The sequence below is a fragment of the Cervus elaphus genome, chromosome 7, assembly GCF_910594005.1.
Source record: "Cervus elaphus chromosome 7, mCerEla1.1, whole genome shotgun sequence".
Classification (NCBI taxonomy): Eukaryota; Metazoa; Chordata; class Mammalia; order Artiodactyla; family Cervidae; genus Cervus; species Cervus elaphus.
The window spans coordinates 37,957,800-37,976,796 of record NC_057821.1 but is presented as its reverse complement, the minus strand read 5'-3'; the positions used below and the strand labels follow the sequence as shown (position 1 = coordinate 37,976,796).

Sequence of the window (18,997 nt, the reverse complement as noted above, 5' to 3'; positions counted from 1 at the left end):
AAATGAGAAACAGATAAGTAAAATAACTCTTATATCCAGCAAGTGTTATGATACCAACAAACACAAGAGTGTTTGGGGGAGCACATGGAAGGGGCTTCAGTCCAGGTCAGAGATGGAGGTGTAGCAGCCGAGGTTTGCTGGGGGAAAGTGAATTAAAGTTCCACGGTGCCTGCGGTATTCTCAGCCTCCAGCCCCACGCCTGGCACATGTGTTGAATCCATGAGTAAATGAACAAAGTGGCTGCAGAGCCTGAGCCTGAAGGATCGTTGGATTTGTCCATCTGTGCACGGGAGGCGAGAGCCCCGCCTCAGAGGGTTCCGGGGAGCCCAGGCTGCAGGGAACTGAGCCCCAGAGGAGGCTGAGGGGCCCAGGGTAGGGCTGGTGCGAGCCTGCTGCATTTGGCAGGAGCCAGGCCGCAGCCTCACTTGTGACCGTCCATGTGACCCGCGACCAACAACTGTGCTGTCTTATTCCAGGCAAAGCGCAGGCTGGAGCTAGGAGAAAGCGGTCAGCAGTACCTCTCAGATGGTTTAAAAACCCCCAAGGGCAAAGGACGAGCTGCACTCCGAAGTCCAGACAGCCCAAAAAGTAAGGATTCTGTCCTCTCTCCCTCTCCCAGGTGGGAGCTTCCCGACTTTCAGAGCTTGTGGCTGAAGGGACGCCGAGGTGTGGACAATTTTGGCATGTTTGGTCCTTTTTCATTTCTGTCTTTGCCTGTCCAAAAAAATAAATATAATGTCTGCAGACACCCAGTGAAAGGTTTACAGAGTGAGTCCTGTTACCTGTGTGCTGACTTCAGGGGAGGCCTCTGCTGATGTGCACAGTTTCATTTTTCAACTCCGAATGCAAACTCTTTGGCACCATTCTGTAGTCAAAGCTAACTTTTAACTTTCCTTCATGGACCTTACTTGAGGGACCAAGGCCAGCTGGGCGTTAGGTGTTACCTCTGTTGGCCTAAATCTCTAGCTCAGCATATGGCAGCATAAGAATTGATGGAGACCAATGAATTGCAGCTAGTTTGCATTTCCATCGACACGATCATTGTTTCTTTGAGAGAAAAGGAGGTTGTAAATAGCTAAATCGTCCTTTATGTCTCTGGCATTTAATGTGGAGGCTAAATTAATTTAGACTTCATCCCCTCCTAACCTGTAGTTTATGAATTAGGCAGTCCACAAATTGTGTGTCACACTCAGTTAAACCCTTGACCTGTATACCTATAAGAGAATAAATACAATATTAAATGGGGATATATTTCATACCAGAGGGATGGGGAGATGGGATTGAAAGACTTTCCTAGGCATTCTTCATCTACATTATTTGAAAAGTTGGTGAGCAAGTTATATGCAAACAGATAAAGGAGTCTGAAAAGCCAGTTAGGATGGGTCTGTCCTCAAAGGCTGGAGAGGTTCACAGTCTGAACCCGTTGAGTTAGGCTCCCTGTGTGCTGATTCCATGAGGCTACAGCACTTTTCATTCATTCAGCAGATAGTTTTGAACACCTACCATGTGTGAGATACTTCACTAGTCCAAGGGACTAGTCAAAATAGAAATTACCGAGAAATTCACAGTGAAACACTTTCATCAAACAGGAATTTTTACATCCCTTCCCTTTCTAATAAAGCAGTTCATAGCTTTCTATGACTCACCGAAAACATCAGCAACAACAGCTTTGCTTCTGACGCTAATGGCTGGGCTGCTGGGGGAGCGGGGGCTTGCTTGACTGCAAAGAAACCCTTCATTTCTTTACCTTTCCCCGTATCCCCCCCACCCGCTCGGTTTTTGTTTTTCTTTAAGCTCCAAAATCTCCCTCAGAAAAAACACGGTATGATACATCCCTTGGTCTGCTCACCAAGAAGTTCATTCAGCTACTGAGCCAATCCCCTGATGGGGTCTTGGATTTGAACAAGGCAGCAGAGGTGCTGAAGGTGCAAAAGAGAAGGATTTATGACATCACCAACGTCCTGGAAGGCATCCACCTCATTAAGAAGAAGTCTAAAAACAACGTGCAGTGGATGTGAGTATGGGTCACCCGCCCACACACCCCCCAGTTCGCTGGCTCTGGGCTGGGGTTGGGGATGGGGTTCTTTGCAAACTGCAGCAGGGTTTCTCCCAGCCCCAGCTTTCACACTCATGCCCACACTTCATTCCTTTTTTCTTCTACTCTCTTCTTCTCTCTCCTCTCTTCCCTCCTCAGTTCCATAGCCAGAAGTTCAAAGTCTCTTTACAAAGAGACCTTCTGTTTAGATGATGTCATAGATAACAGGATTTATATTCAATTAACCTCAAGCAAGGGGATCCTGGGATTAAATAGGGCTCTGCAGATGTATAGTAACACGCTGTTCAACTATCACCATGATATCAGCATGTGTGCTCCCATGTAATCTAATAGATGCTTACACAGGTCTCTGGCTTGTCTCTAATAGGAATTTAGAAACTATCTATGGCTGTGTTTTAACACATACGTGTATATACACAGTATCTTTATCCATGGTTCTCACTGCAGGTTAACTCACTTTCTGTGTAAGTTAAGTCAAGACTTAAATGCCTTGGTTCCTTCTGGAAAGCTGAGATGATAATACTTGTCACCTACACACCCACACACATGATTAAATGTGTGATCATGTCATTTGTGAATTATGGACAGAGAATCTGAACACCCAGTATTTGAGAAGCAACTTCCAAAGCATTATTAGAGGGAATAAGTCTGTTATGGGTTGACTTTGAAAAAATACTACTTCGAACATAATAAAACGAACAGGTAGTTTTTTTGTACTTTTTGGAATTTTGTGACGATTCAGTAACCCATTTTAGCCAGCGGTTGAGACAGACCTATTGGGGATTGGTCTTTGTTCTTGCATCCACCACATCTGTGTTTCCTTAACCTCCTTTTTCTTTTTAGTTGTTGGTATAAGACCCTCAGAAATTACCTAGGTTTTTCATGCTTTTTTGGGATGATGTTTGGTTGAATTTTTGAACCATTCCGTCTTTTCCTTCCAGTCTTTCTACTTTGCTGTTTCTTGCCTTTCCCCCTCCCATTTCTTTTCCCCGCTGGGAGGCACGTGGCGGGAAGAAGAGCTGCCTCCTTCTGCCTTTTGAATTTGAGTCTTCTAAAGAAACAGGCCTCCTATGGAGGAAAGAAACCTGAAAATAGCAGTGTTTCTTCACTTAATTTCTATGGTGTGAAAAGTGAAGGACCGTATGTATAAAAAAAATATGTATAAATGTTCTAATTTTAACACTTGGCTAACAAGCAATGTGACCTCCTGCATCAAGAGGGGACATTTACCCGAAGGACCATTTCTCCCAGCCCTCCCTTTCACTGCCCCCCCCCCAACATCCCCCCACCTTTGGCCTGCTGAACAGCCAGGCAGAGTCTGTGTTTGGATTTCCAGGGGCTGCAGTCTGTCTGAGGACGGGGGCATGCTGGCCCAGTGTCAAGGCCTGTCAAAAGAAGTGACCGAGCTCAGTCAGGAAGAGAAGAAATTAGATGAACTGATCCAAAGCTGCACCCTGGACCTCAAACTGTTAACCGAGGATTCAGAGAATCAAAGATATCCTTTGTGCCTCCTGTTCAGTGGGGGTCAGTGCTTTCTAGACTGTTTCCAGAGTTGACCATCTGACTTTTATGTGCAAGGGAGAATTTTACCCTAGTTTTGTCCAAGTAAGTGGGGGGGTGGGAGGAGGCGCATGTATGTGTATTCAGTATTTATGAAATGATAGTTATTAGACTGCATCCTATCACCTCTCTTTTGATAACCAGGTAGGAACTGTTTTTTAAAGCGTTTTATTCACGTGTGGTTGGGACATACGGGTACATTCATAGCATAGGGCAACACTATTAATGAGATCCATAAGGTATCAGTATTCATATTACTGATAACATTCAGCAGATTCATCTTAGGCTTCCCAGATTTTGGATGGGTATTAGCTGTCATTGTTGGGGTTCTCATATTCTATTTTCTTTTCATCAGATATTGGAAGCAATTGGAATTTATTGACTCTGTGTGACTGAACTATAGTTGAAGGAATTGAAAGAGTGTAAGAATTGTTCTATAATTTTTAAAGCACATTATGGTGGCTCAGCGGTAAAGAATCTGCCTGCCAATGCAGGAGAGGCGGGTCAGATTCCTGGGTGGCGAAGGTCCCCTGCAGAAGGAAATGACAACCCGCTCTAGTATTCTGGCCTGGAGAATCTCGTGGACAGACGAGCCTTGTGGTCTACAGTCCATGCGGTCACAGAGTCAGACACGGCCGATCGACTAAACAACAGCGCTGAATCATAGCACTGAAGACTGATTTCAGAAGCACCCTAAGGCTTAAGAAATCTCAGTTTATCCATTCTTCTAATCCTTGGAAGTAAAAGTATTAAAAAGCCAACTCTTTTTCTTAACTGGCTGACAATCTGTTGACTACCTGAAGGAAATTTACTGGTCATCACTTCACGTCAGACCATAGGGGAGAGTGATTACTTCATTGTGTTGACAAGAAGATTTTGCAATCTTCTCAGTTATTAGTAGAAAACAAAACCAGTATTTTAAATAATCCTATCTCTAGTTTTAGCTCCACATTTATCCTTGTTAGACAAAAACCAAAATGTGACCTGCCCAGTTTGTAGTGTCTCATCTAAAGTAGCCTTTCCCTTAAAGTTATGGAGACGTTTATTTTCCAATTCAAGCAGTTTTTTTAAAAACTCAGTTGTTCATTTCCTGTTGGCCCAAGGATTAACCCTGTCAGCTCATGGTTAGTGAGCTGGAGAAGAGGTGTGATGATTTGACGCCCATCCCCCCTCCCTCTGTGGCCAGGGTGGGTTTACAGGGGAAGAAATAAGAATAGCTGTAGCTGGGCTGTTTCCTCCATTGTGTAGTCAGGAGCCCCTTAGAGGAGGAGATGTGGTTTTTACACATGATTGGCAGCTTGGAGCCTTATCACCTACATTAGCTTTCTCTGGGGCCTTTGATGCAGAAGGTGAAAGCTTCCTTGTAGTGGGCTGCTATCCCAAGAAACAAATTCAGGAGGGAGCCACAGTGGAAGCACTTTTAAGTTTGTAAGAGTAGAGAATATGTTTGCACAATTTATTTCAATTTGCCATTCAGTTCCGAACGTGGTACAGCTTGTTCACAGATGTGTTGAAATTTTCCTTCCTGCAGCATGTTGGGTAATTGTAGATGAGCTTTTATTTTAATAAGTTGTTGTCAGATAGCTTTCTGACAGTGGGCTGTGGGGCAAGTACCTAGTTATCAGTTTCCCCACTGTTCTCAGTAAAAATCCACAACCGTCAAGTCTCCCATTAAGATAGAAATTGGCTTCCGTGATGAGACCGATGATGACCTAAAACCCGGAATCCTGCATGAGCTGTTCTGTCAAGCTCAACAGTATATTAGCTGTTGTCTGAACTTCTGAGACTTAACATGATAGTCTGTGAGATGCTGGCTGCCCAGTCGCTTTAGTTGTGTCCCAGCTCTTTGTGACCCCGTGGACTATAGCCCACCAGGCTCCTCTGTTCATGTGATTCTCCAGGCAAGAAGCCTGGAGTGGGTTGCCGTTTCCTACTCCAATAGTCTGTGAGAGATGCCCCTAAATGTGCATGCAGGGACTTCCCTGGGGGTCCAGTAGTTAAGCCTCTGTCCTTCCACTGCAGGGACAGGTTTGATCCCTGGTCAGGAAACTATGATCCCACATGCCACACAGCGTGGTCAGGAAAATTTTTTTAAATGTGCATGCAGATTATGGGTGAAGGTGTTTTTTCTGGACAGTAGGTTCATAGCTTCCTTTAATTTCTAATAAAAAGCTACTAATCTGAGGGACATCATTTCCTCTAGGCTAAGTCCTATGACTATATCGAACATATTAGATCACAGACTCCTTTCACTATGTTACCTTTGGGAATGCCTTCATTGGCTTATGATTTGCTGTTTCATCCTAGGCATTTTTTGGTAAGTTAATATAAAAAAGCAACTGGCTAAAGTCATTGTAGATTAATTATGTTATTCCATGTCCCTTGTAAAAGAAAGCTATGTGACCTATCCTCTAGTGGCACCAAGTCAAAGCCTGTCTCTCTAAGCAAGCTTGCACAAATACTTTTATCATATAATAAATAACCATATTCTTTCATAATATCCTCTTAGGTTTGACTGTCAGTCGGGGCACTTTAAAGAATTGTTCAGTGCCCAGAAGTAGCTACCGAGAGTACTGAATATGATTTTACTCTCTTTTCCTCAGTCATTTAGTTTGCAGAGCATCTGGAAGCTGCTTTCCTCCTTGTGAGCACTGAAATATTGTAGTTAATAATATTATACAAAGGACAGTTTTCCTAACAGAGAAATAATGACACTCTTATCAGCAAGCAGTCTATAACACAACCAGCCCAGGTGCACTTAAGAAAACAAGCTGTCTGCCTGAGTGGGACTTGGAGTTCTTCCACGGATAAATGTATTTGCTACTCATTCATTCATTTTGGGTGGCTGCTGACACTTTCTAATAGCAGAGTAGCAGATAGAAGTTACTGCAGTTTAAACAAAATTATGGCTAATAGAGCTCAAATTTTTTTCTGTAAATTGGGATTCTGCCGTCATTCAACTTGAGTGACAGAACACTCGGAATCTGGTTTGAAAAGCCCTGACCAAACTGAGTTTTAGTTTTCTTTTGAGAGTTTAACTATTCTGTTTCTGTGTTTATGTTAATATCTTAAGTAGCCATGGACTTTTTAGAAATGGGCAGGAAAAAAGCTATATATTTGATTTGTTGTTTGGAAGATCTAGAAGAAGATATCACTATCTTCTTATAAGACATAAAACACTTAAAATTTTTTCCATGCATCTATTTTGTTCTGTTCATAATGGTTACATCTGAGACAATTAGTTGGAAGAGTTCCTTAACGCTCATCACGTTAGCTTATGTTACATATCAAGATATTCGAAAAATTAGTGGCCTTAAAGACCAAACTGTTATAGTTGTGAAAGCCCCTCCAGAAACAAGACTTGAAGTGCCTGACCCAATAGAGGTAAGGAGATAATATCTCTGCTCATCTGCAGAGATCTTTTTGGAATTCCCGGTGTTTTTTTGGTTTTCTCCTTATAAACTTTTTATTTTGTGTTGGAGTATAGCTGATTATGTCCTGATAGTTTCAGGTAAACAGTGAAGGGACTCAGCCACGCATAGATATGTGTCCATCCTCCCCCAAACTCCCCTCCCATCCAGGCCGCCGCATAGCACTGAGCAGAGTTCCATGTGCTGTGTGGTAGGTCCTTGTCGGTTATCCATTTTAAATATAGCAGTGTGTACCTGACCATTCCAAACTCCCAGCTGTCCTTCCCCCGCAACCCCGCGACCCCCACAACCACAAGTTCGTTTTCTAAGTCTGTGAGTCTCTGTTTTGTAAGTTGTAAGTAAGCTCATTTGTACCATTTCTTCTTAGATTCCCCACATAAGGGATGTCATACGATATTTTTCCTTCTCTCCCTGACTGACTTCACTCAGTATGACACTGTTCGGGGTCCGTCCATGTTGCTGCAAATTGGAATGCCTAGTGTTTAAAGAATCATTGACGTCAGTTAATATCCTTATTTTCCTGAAAGCTTGAGAGTTCTTCCCCATCTGTTTTACTTAATCCTAACCTTAAAAGCATATCAACAGCTTGCTATGTATTGAATGTCCAAAAAGTCTAATTTTAACATAGCAGGGCCTTCAACTCAAAGTGGTTGATAGTTTGCAAAGTGGTATATGGGGCCCTGTGCCTCTTGTGGATTACCCTTTTTCATAATTTGTTATCTGGTGGTTCTGATTGATTTGAACCAGTGGGGACTTTTATGTTGATTACCCTGGATATGGTCTCCACCATGAATAGAGATATAGATGTTTTAAAGTAGCTCCTTACTTTATCTTAGCTCATTTAAAGAATTTATTCATTTATAACACATGAACATTTACAAAATCAAATGAGACTTTGGGTTTGTTGATAGATGAGAATATTATAAGAAAATAAGGAGCATATTTTTGTGATTGTTTTCAGATATACTTTGATAATATAAGCTTAGACTATAAGATAAAGAAATGTAGTAAAAGAATGCACACAAAATGAAAAGAATGAAATTTATAAACTCCCATCTAGGGTAGAGTTCTCACCTTAAATGATCATAATAGGTTTATGCCCTAGATGAAGAAGAATTTTAAATATTAGTGTGCTGTATTCTTTTATTAAACTCAGTTCCTAGCACTTAAGACTACTTACTATTCATGCAGTGGCGATTAAAGTTCAATATTAAAAAACCCTACTCTTCAGGAATGAGTAACATGGAAATATGGTATTTGGAACATTTAAAAGACCTTTTAATAGTTTGCATAAAAGAAATAATTTTTTTTTAAAAGATTCACCTCCTCTTGGCAGGGATCAGCAAAGTTTTTCTTTATAAAGAGCCAGACAGTAAATATTGTTGGCTGTGTGATCCCTATAGTCTGTTGGGACTACTAAACTGCACAGCCATACCGTTATAGCATTTAGAGAAAAAAAAAAGAAGCCAGAGGCAACATGTAAACAATGAGAATGGGTGTGACTTTTCCCAATAAAACTTTATTTACAAAGCCAGTTGGTGGACAGGGTTGACCTTTAGGCTGTAGTTTGCTGACCCCTGCTCTAGAGGTTGACAGTCATTGACTGAGATAGACTACCAGTGGAGAAGCAAAAGCAACAATGAAAATTACCCTGACTTCCCATTTTTCCATGAAAATTACAAAACAGCTTCCAGTTTGAACTTTTCTCACTTCTATTCATAGAGCCTACAGATACATTTGGCAAGTACCCAAGGACCCATTGAGGTTTATTTGTGTCCAGAAGAGACTGAAACACACAGTCCAATGAAAACAAGCAACCAAGACCACAATGGGAATATCCCTAAACCCACTTCCAAAGGTAAAAATTCCACTTTTGTCATTTGGAAACTATGTTAAAAATGAAGGTAACTAGAAGGATCCTTTATCAGAATCACAAGTCTTGGCAAGAAACAAAAATTTCTATCATTAATGTTGCATTAAAAAAAAAAATTCCAAATAATTTGCAGAAGAAAATAATGACCTTGGGCAAACGGCTCCTCCACCCACTAAATGGAGTCCCTTCAGGCTTTTGCTATCGGCAGAAACCATTTCTTTGCAGTGTTTTGGAAAATCAAAGTGAAGAGTGAAGGTGTGAGCTGTCCAGCTGAATCACCAGCTATACTTGGCTGCATACCTCCGAGTGATATCACAGAGATCATTGGAGAGGGAACTGGAAAAAAGTTGGGAGAAGGAAGCCTTTTGCCCAAGAACTTTTATCTTAATTCCACCCCCCCAGTGTGGTGGGGAGAGAATAAGGGAAGAGAAGAAAAAATAAATATAATTCTTCCCTTCATTGTCTCCACAGCAAAGGAAGCTCTTTATAGTCTTTTTGTTGTCTCAGATTGGAGATATGTACTTAATTTTTTTCTCCCTCCCAAGATAGCAGCAAGAAGTGATTTAAGTAATCAGATCTCACTCAATATTGAGCAAAAAAAACAAAAAAAAGTTACCTCAAATGGTAAAACCAAAGACCACTTTTTTCCCCCACCCTAGAACTTCAAAGTGGATGTGTCCTTTTATTTGTATTTTTAGAATTATCTTTAATAAGCTAGTTGTTCAAAAAAAGACTAAGTAAAAATCAGTGATCTCTACTTGGGAGCCAACTTTTCAGTCTGCGTGTTTTGTTTTCTTTTGTTTTTCCTAAAGGATGACTAACTGGTATCAGGAACTTGTTTTTGAACTCGTTAGTCTCTAATCTTTGAAGCTACCTGTATTCTTGTTTGCTAACAGTTGATATTTTAAAAGATGAGTGAGTAGACAAGAGCAAAAAAAGGCTGACCAGAGTCCCTACTTAACAATGCCCATTAGTATAAGAGGTGATCTATACCATAATGTCAGGCTTCACTAGTGGCTCAGTGGTAAAGAATCTGCCTGCCAATACAGGAGACATGGGTTCCATCCCTGTGGTGTGAAGTTCCCCTGGAGAAGGAAGTGGCAGCCCACTCCAGTATTCTTGCCTGAGAAATCCCATGGACAGAGGAGCCTGGCAGGCTACAGTCCATGGAGACACAAGTCAGACATGACTTACAGAGTAAACAACAACAATGTTGTAATGTCGTCTAATTGCCCTTAGCAAAAGAGTGCATGCGTCTATAAAAGCAACAAGTATATGCTTCCTCCAAATTAGATTTTCGCCTGACTTATTTTCTTGTTTCCACCACCTTTTTCTTTCTTCTCAGACTTGGCTTCAACCAACTCAGGACATAGTGATTGCTCAATTTCTATGGCAAACCTTTCTCCTCTGGCCTCCCCGGCCAACCTTTTACAGCAGACTGAGGACCAAATTCCTTCCAACCTAGAAGGACCATTTGTGAACTTACTGCCTCCCCTGCTCCAAGAAGACTATCTCCTAAGCCTCGGGGAGGAAGAAGGCATCAGCGATCTCTTTGATGCTTACGATTTGGAAAAGCTCCCGCTGGTGGAAGACTTTATGTGTAGTTGATTATGCTTTGTGTGAACTCCCCTTATAAACCAATATTTTTTTATTATGGAACCAGAACATGTGTCATGCAGTGTTGTCCCTTCCTCCCTTCTTCCTCCAAGGTAGTATCATGAAGTAAACTACAGACTTCAGAACAAAGCTGACATTTTAATGAATTAAAAAAAACAAAACTGTCTATCAACGCACAGTTGCAGGCTCCCTTGGGAAAGCCCTGCCTTGCCCCAGGCTCCAAAATCTCCTGGATGAGTCAGCAAGTGAGAAAATGTGCAATCAGGTGTCTCTCACCCATCCTCTTCCTCCCTCCCTCCCTCCCGGATTGGCTTGCTGTGCCTGACGGATGGGCTGTAGAATGGGGTCTGGCCACCTGGCCCACTCGAAAACAGCAATCTTCCTTAATAGCATTTCAAGCCGTGCCTTCTCCGCAGAATGCATGTCTTTGGGGTCTGCTAATTTGGGATGGAAACTGCAGGAACTGTAAGCTTGAAGTCATGCAAGAGTATGAAATGGATTTCTTCAGCTCTTCTTAGGAATATTTAAATTACTGTCATAATTCAGTTTAAGCTATGGACCGCGTGTCCCACTCGGAGGCCAAGAGATCTTCCACAGCCTTTCGGATGAAGAAACTGTTCTCCAATATTCATCACAGATACAGAAGAACAGTCGAGTTCTGCCCCTCTAAGCTGTTGTGGATTATCCTGTCTCCATAAACCACTCCCACTCTCTTGCCCCCAACGTATTTGTAAGTTTGAAGTTTATAGCAAATGCCTACTTAGGAGTTCTTTGTGGATTTTTTTTTTTTTTCCTTTTTTTAGCTGCCATTTAAGCATTCCTGTGGCACCCATCAACCATTTCAATTTAATTGTTTACTTTGAAGCAGTTTTTGCTAATTCAAATTATTTTAAGCAGAGGTAGAGAACCTCTACTGATCAGAGCATGTGTGATCTAAGGCTTAATAGCCTTGGTGAGAAGCTTTGCCCCATCTCGCTTCCTTCCCCAGGAGGGGGTGCTCGGAGCGAGTGGAGCTCGCTGACGGGGGCGGCCCATTGGAGAGAACCAGGTCAGACCCCAAGAGCAGCAGGTATGGATGGATCCCTCCGTCCCTTGGGCTTCCCAGGCCCCCTGTGACCGGGGAAAGGGCTCTTACACTGCACTCAGGGAGACCACTTCTCAGGATGGGGTCGGATGGAGAGGCCTCTGGGTAGAAGGACATCCCCCGTCATGAGTAGCATGCTATCAGTGGCACTTTGCTTCAGCCGTTGAGAGCAGGGAGCTCCCACTGTGTCGGGGGCTACAGGAGTCCTGGCCAGAACCCCTGTTCCCCCTTCCACTGTGAAGGAGAAGGTTGGACCAAGGAAAGCTGGGGCTGTAGAAAAAAGGCAGGGCAGGATGCCAGGGCATCTCGCACTTAACTCTTCGGGAATAGCGTCCCAGGTCGGAGGCTTCCTGATAGCAGCAAAATCCTACCAGTTGAGTCCAAGAATGGCTTTGTCCATTGGCCAGGGGGCAGATGGCCATCTCCCACTGGGAATGTGGCAGAGTACCTCACGTCCATTCCTTGGATGCTAATGACTGTGGGAATGAGGAGTCATCTAATAAATAAATTAAACCTCAACACCAAGAACGGTTGAGTTGAATTGCTGTTCTGCCTGACACAGTGGGAGGCGCATGGTAGGCACTCGATTCAACGGGATGGGAAAAAAAAAAAAATACTGGGTTGACCAAAAAGTTCATTTGGGCTTTTCCATACCATCTTACGGAATATTCCTTACTTATATCCCTTAGGAAAAGTACAAAACAAAACCCATGAAAGCCCCAGCCAATTTACTCTAGGTAGATTTCCACAATATGCAAAGTGGTGGTGGGGTCAACACAAGTGACACCAGCACTTTAAACTATTTGTGTAGGTATGCATGGGTGTGTGTTTGAGAAGAAAAACAAAGGTGCAGTTTACCCTCCTTTTTCTTCGGCCTCCACCCCCACCCTCCTCCCCTGGACACACACTGGACATGGTCCGAGATGAAGCATTGGGTGGGGGAGGGAGGGGGAGCTTCGTGTCAAGTGCCTACTGGAAATGCACTGTGGGGTTTTTTTCCTGTATGGGAAACCATTTATGCCAAGCTTTTCCCTATTTCCCATATTTATCTCATCTGGTTAGCTGCCTCTGCTTCCAGCTTTGTGTCCTTCTCTTTGCCAGCTGCACAAAGCTGATTTCTTTCCAAAGTCTAAAGACTGAGCTCACCTGGCTAGGTGGTTGTGTGTTTGCTTGAGTTTCTTGTTAAACCTTTTCGTAACGTGATGCCGTATTTATTGTTTTAAAAAACGAAAGGAATCCTAATAAGTCTTAAAAGTTCCTTCATGCATAAGGCTTTCCCAGTTAATGGGCTTAACTGGTGTACAGTAATTAGACGTCCATGCTGTATTCTGTTTGCATTAGTCATTTTTCTTTTTGACAGAAGTTTCTGGCACACGAAGTGGGTTAGTACTACAGTATTTGTGTTACTTTAAGTACTGAGTATGCAGGTTTCCTGGTACCATTGAGTTGCTGCTATTAAAGCTCACACATGAAATGGCTAAAAGTTACAAGTGTGCGAATTATGACTGCGTGAGCCTTAGAGAGTAAATTGTATAAAGAGCAACACATGAGCTGTCAAACAGTGTTAGGTGTGTGTTTATATGTACAGATTTGTGCGTAGTAATCATTTTATTTAAGTTGTTACGCAGTCTCCTCATATTTTCATTATCTAGCAATTTTGTACAAAAATAGCAATTAATTTGTAAACACTGCCAGAATATTTTCTAGCTGGTTTGTAATTTTTTAAGAGTGTTATTTTGTTTTTTTTTCTTGTTGTTCTTGTTGTTGTGGTGGTTCTTGTGTTCATTTTTGTTGTAAGTGTAGATCTGTAAATACAATTGCAGTATTTAAAGCTTTAGCTTTCAGGAAAAAGAAAGTAAGAACTCAGTGTGTGCATGACAACTTGTGTGTACGAAATGAGGGATTTGAAGGAAGATGCCTTGCAGAGTGAGTCGGGTGGCAACTGTCCGATTGTGGGAATTTCTTTTCCTGTGGGGTACGAGATTTTGTCAAAAGAAGTATTTCTCCCAGAATTGGGAGTATGCAAACTACTAATCAGTTTAGCTTTGTGTTGTATGCTAGTTTAAAAAAGAAAATATGTAATATAATGTAAAAAAAAAAAAAAAAGCTTTTATGATGGATTTTGTAAATAGATTTGTTACAGGGTAACCTGTTCTCTAGCTGTGATCTTACCACTTCAAATGGGTGTAATTTGAATAAATTTTGTATGGTAAAGGATCAATAAAATGATTTTTTTTTTTAAGAGTTCAGCCTTGTGGATGGTTTCTTACCATTGTCTTATGCTCCTACATTATATTTCTAAAAACGTGCTTAAGTTAAGGGGAAAGTTTGAAAAAAAAATTCAAAACATCATACGCCTTACCATTTATTTGGGATCTGGGGGACGTTAAGCAAAAAGTTTTTTGACCACTTGTGAGTGTTTGCCACTTTAGGAAGCAAAAGAACTTGCCATGTCTGATCACTTGGAGAAGCCACCCCAGGTATGGAAGGAGGATTTGTACACCGAAAAAACACCAAGTCGTCTTCCTCATAAGGAGCTTGAAGCCAGTAGATTATTTCTCAATACTGGTAATTGCCTCCTTTGTTCTAGATTCACTCCATGTTCATTAAGAGAAGTAGTTGTTCATTTATTCATTCAGTCATTCTTTGAATAAGCATGAAGTGATTACTATATGCCAGATAAGTTGTAAGTGCTGGAGTCCAAATAGAAAAAGACATCGATTTTTATCAGCATGAAGAAGCTTACAGTCTAGTAGGGAGAGAAATAAGTTTTAATTAGGAGAATTAAATTCTGAGGACAGGCTCTTAAGTGATTTTTTTCTTCTGAAGCCATATTTGGAAGACTTAAGGATAGATGCTTTGAGGCAAAAATGGAAATGAAGGGAAGATAAAGCCTTGCTATTGGAGAGCTGTACAAGGAGGAGAGATTCTGATCCAGAGAACTTTAGGGGGCTATGCATTGGATGCAGGAGACTGCCTGGGTGGGCACAACTCAAACTTGAATAGCCAATGGATTCATCTAGGATCTGGGGAGCTGGGGAGCACCTGAATCCAATCTAGACTACAATCCATGAAAGAAAATGGAAAGATTAAATGGTAGGTCATGCCTTGAGATACAAATGAGAATCCCTGCCCTGCTTACTTAGAATTAATCAGCCAGGAGTCAGTCAGAAGTTAACCGAAATACCATTAACAGCAGGAAGTTGCAGTGATCCACAGAATGCAAAGAGCAAGCTTTCTGTTGTGCCCTTAAATCTGGGACTTGAAGACTGAAAGGCAAATAGAACAGTTTCTTAAAATATTCTGGAATGTTTATAACACTAGGAATTACTATTATACTTTGTTGTGCAAAGAGTACTATCAAAAAGTTCTGGAATTCCTTATGCTGGGGTGTCTGAAAAGTGTGGGAAACAGAAGGGACAAAGTCCCATGTTATTACGTGCCTTAGAAACAAAACTGGAAATCCTGGCATGTTGGGCTTCTGTTGGGCTGTTTTAGGACTTGAGTATATACAACAGAAAAGACAGAGTTAGTTCCTAGGGAAAAGGGAGGATGTGTGTGTTTTCTCTTTCCTACATCAATTTCAGTAGCTGCCTGCACACATCAGGAATACAGAAACAAGGGGATCAGAACCATGTTTTAATTTAAGCAGGGAACTCAGATAAACCAAAAACATTAATTAAGGTCTACTTTTTTCAACTTGAACAAAACCATGTCAACTGATAATGACCAGAGAGTCACAGGATTTGAGTTGGAAAGCAACCTGATCCTGAACAAGGAGCTGGTTTCATCATGTGACAATTCAACCATCACTTTTTTTTTTTTCATCAAAAAAACCATCTCCAGAATCCTAATCCAGTGCTTTTTCTGCAATATTTTAAAGTCTCCTAGTTCCTCCTCCACAGACACACATATCAGAAACCTGCCTCTTCCCAGTTTTACTCTTGGAACCACAGCCTGGCTGATGTGGTTAATTCATCCTTCTGAGTTAACATCACCTTCTGGAAGATCTGTGACCATCCTGTCCACTGGCACTAATTCCTTGTACTCCTCCCCATCATGTCTCATGGATGCTATCACTGCCTTCTGTGCACAGTTACAAACAGAGAGATGGGAACCATTGGAAGGCTAAGTCGAAGGACACCTCAGTGGTTCTTTTGTCCTCAGTCTTTGATAAAAATGGATTTGCTGTATTTAAACAGAGGAAGAATTGAATCCACAACAGCTTCTAAATAGGATGTTCCATTTCCCCCTTGAAAGACGCAAACTTCTGTTCCTGTACAGACTACTTTGCAGCTCCAGAAGCCTTTAAGACTTTTTTTCTGCATAATCAAATTCAGGAATAGTTGCCTCAGCTGAAACCTAAATTATACTATATCTCTCAGCCTTGAACAACCCTTAGCATTGTACAGGGCTTTACAGTTTACAATGCATTTTCATCTGCCTTATCTCTGCATCTAAAGCCATTTGTAACTGATGGCATTAGCTGCAGAAGTAACTAATCAATCTAAAAATGACAGAACAGTATGTGGGCAGTGATATGAAGAAAGGACGAAAAGCAGTTAGCATTAAGCCATATTCTGGAGACCCAAGGAACAAGAAAGAACACTGTGATTCCACGGGAGAGATCTGAAATAAAGACATCAGTAAGTAAAAATTAAACCATGTCAACAAAGAGAGCATGTTTCAATGGGTTAGGGAAGGGAAGAGAGGTTGTATGTGCTGAGAAATGGGAGGAAGCAGAACGAGACCCAAGATGCTTGAAAAGAGCCACAGCCAAATCCTACCCTTGGCAAGACACCAAAGTACAGCTGTTCTTTAGTCAAAGAGACGGTACCATCACCATTGACTCAAAGTTTGGTTATCTATCAAAGGAATAAAGTGAGTACTAAAGACGGGGAGAGGCATAGGGGTGCAACAAAGAAAAGGCGACAATAGAAGTGTAGAAATGATTCCCTTACCTGATCCTGAGAAGGAGCTAAACCAGCAACAGGGGGGCAAAGTAATTTCTCAGTGAAGAAGAAAGAATTGGATAGGACTCCTGCTCTGGCAGTATGGCAGATTAAATGGCCAGGAAACCCTCCTGTTACACAACATCTAGACTGCACAGAAAAAAATTATACTGCTGAGATTACAAGGAATTCCCATGAGCCAGAAGAATAAAAAAGAACTGAGCTAAAAAGAAAGATTGAAAAGCATGTAAACAATAAAGATAGATAAGCCTAAGGTTGGCTACCAGTTGCATTTCTAATACTGTTGCTGGAATTGAGGAAAAAATGTCTCAGGTCAACAAAGAAAGCCTGAAGAACTAACTTAAGATTCAGATTAAACCAGATAAACTGGAAGAAGGCTCTAGTGCTCCAGCTCAGAGTCATCTCTCTGGCTTTCAGCAGAGCAAACTCACCCATATTCTGGACAAGACCACATAGGACCACAGACTGTATCTGCCAAATAGAGTGTTGTTCACTCAGTCGTGTCCGATTCTTTGTGACTCCATTGACTGTAGCCCCCCCCAGGCTCCTCTTTCCATGGAATTCTCTAGGCAAGAATACTGGAATGGGGTGTCGTTTCCTTCTCCAGGGGATCTTCCCAACCCAGAGATCAAACCTGGGTCTCCTGCCTTGCAGGCAGAGTCTTTACCATCTGAGCCACCAGGGAAGCCCCTAATATAAGATCACAGTGAAAGGTCAACAAATACAAAAGGAAACAAACCAGCATTGATAGCAGAAGCAGAAAATATCAGATTTAGACCTCAAAAAATTCAAATAATGGAATTATCAGATATAGTATGTAAGATAAATATGTAAGAAGTGTTTAAGAAACAGTACTACAAAAACGAGTGACCAAGAAGAAATGATCAAAACCTGCCGCAGAGACTTGGAAAAGAATAAAATGTTAGGAATTAAAAATATAATTGTTGAAGAAAAGAAATGATGGCTAAACCAGCAGTTTAGATACAGCTAAAGAGATCAAAATGAATTGGTATGACAAAATTACCCAAAGTGTAGCACAGAGAGAAAAGGAAACAGAAAATATAAATACATTTTGAGAGATCCAGATAATAAATATTTTAGGCATTGTGGGCCATAAGGTCTCTGTCAAAACTACTTAACTCTGTAGCATGAAAGCAGCCATAAACAGTCAGTAAATAAATGAGCATGGCTGTGCTCCAATAAGAATTAGGGATGCTAAAATTTGATTTTCATGTATTTCTCACTTGTCATGAAATAATATTCTTTTGACTTCTCTCAACCATTTTAAGAATGTAAAAACTGTTTTTAGCTCACAGGTTGTACAAAAAGAGGTGGTGGGTGGTTTCCGGTCCAACATGTAGAGTGTGGAAGCTGTCACGCCTGTCCGCAAAACAAGGAACAGACTGAACAATGTGAAAATCAACAACCGTCAGAGTGCATTACAAACTCAAGGAGGGCTCAGACCAAGGGGCACCTCCCAGGACTGCTGCTGCCAGTGCCCCCGCCCCCACGGTGAGACACTGCGACCCACGTCTTCACAAGAAACCCTCCAACACTAGCAGCTCTCCACTGTTTCCCAATGGACCACAGAACGTGTCACATAGGAGCACCTCCATGAATGTTGACTGCTTTACCTAGTTTCTTTCTGCCCCCCATTTAACAATAAAGAACCCGAGACCCCAAGAGCTTAGGTGATTTGCTCAAATTCACAGGGTTAGTAAATGGCAAACTGGAGATGTGAACCCAAGGACACTTGACTCCAATGTTTTTTCACTCTGCCATACCACCTCCAGAAGCAACTAACACAGGTGGGCAAAATAGATCATGCTAGTCTTATCTGGAGACGCTGACACTACACAGGGGAGGTGCAGAGTTTTTTAACACATTTTTTAAACAAAAAGATGACTTCCGTATAAAAGACCAAGCCCTTGCTGACCTCACTTACTTCCAGAATATTCTCACACATTGTCTCTCACAATATGTCTCAACCCTTTGTGACACAGACACATATCACAACCTGTACCTCCCTGCTTCCTGGCCACACAGTTGGACTGCACTTCCCAGCTGCCCTTGCAGTGAGACACGGCACATGGCTGCCTTCTATGCAATGGAATGGAATGAATGAAAGCACTGGCTATCACCTCCAAATCTGGCCTTTAAAACACTAAAAAAAAAAAAAAAAAAGACAGCCAACTGTATGTTATTTATAAGATATCTACTTTAAATATAAAGACAGCTAAATTAAATGTAAAAGAATGGAGAAAGATATGCCATGAAAATACTAACCAAAGCCAAGTGGATTCGCTATATTAATTTCAGATACAGCAACACCATTTGAATTAGTGCCCCCCAGAAACAAATACTTAGGCATAAACCTAATAAAATATGTATGAGATCTACATG

General features: G+C 41.6%; 1 protein-coding gene across 4 annotated transcripts in view; it reads left to right on the top strand.

Annotated features, from left to right (window-relative positions):
* The window catches only part of E2F3 (E2F transcription factor 3), an 83,336-nt gene extending 69,471 nt beyond the window's left edge, over positions 1–13,865 (top strand). For 3 of the 4 annotated variants that reach the window (XM_043908422.1, XM_043908424.1, XM_043908423.1), the window contains exons 2-7: positions 477–588; positions 1,813–2,014; positions 3,393–3,551; positions 6,886–7,000; positions 8,770–8,905; positions 10,266–13,865. In XM_043908422.1, the coding sequence (XP_043764357.1) occupies positions 477–588; positions 1,813–2,014; positions 3,393–3,551; positions 6,886–7,000; positions 8,770–8,905; positions 10,266–10,528 (987 nt within the window). In that variant the 3' untranslated portion in view covers positions 10,529–13,865. Of the gene's footprint in view, positions 1–476; positions 589–1,794; positions 2,015–3,392; positions 3,552–6,885; positions 7,001–8,769; positions 8,906–10,265 lie in introns of all 4 variants that reach the window. The other variant, XM_043908421.1, reaches the window with a different exon arrangement.
* Positions 13,866–18,997: the final 5,132 nt, after the last annotated feature.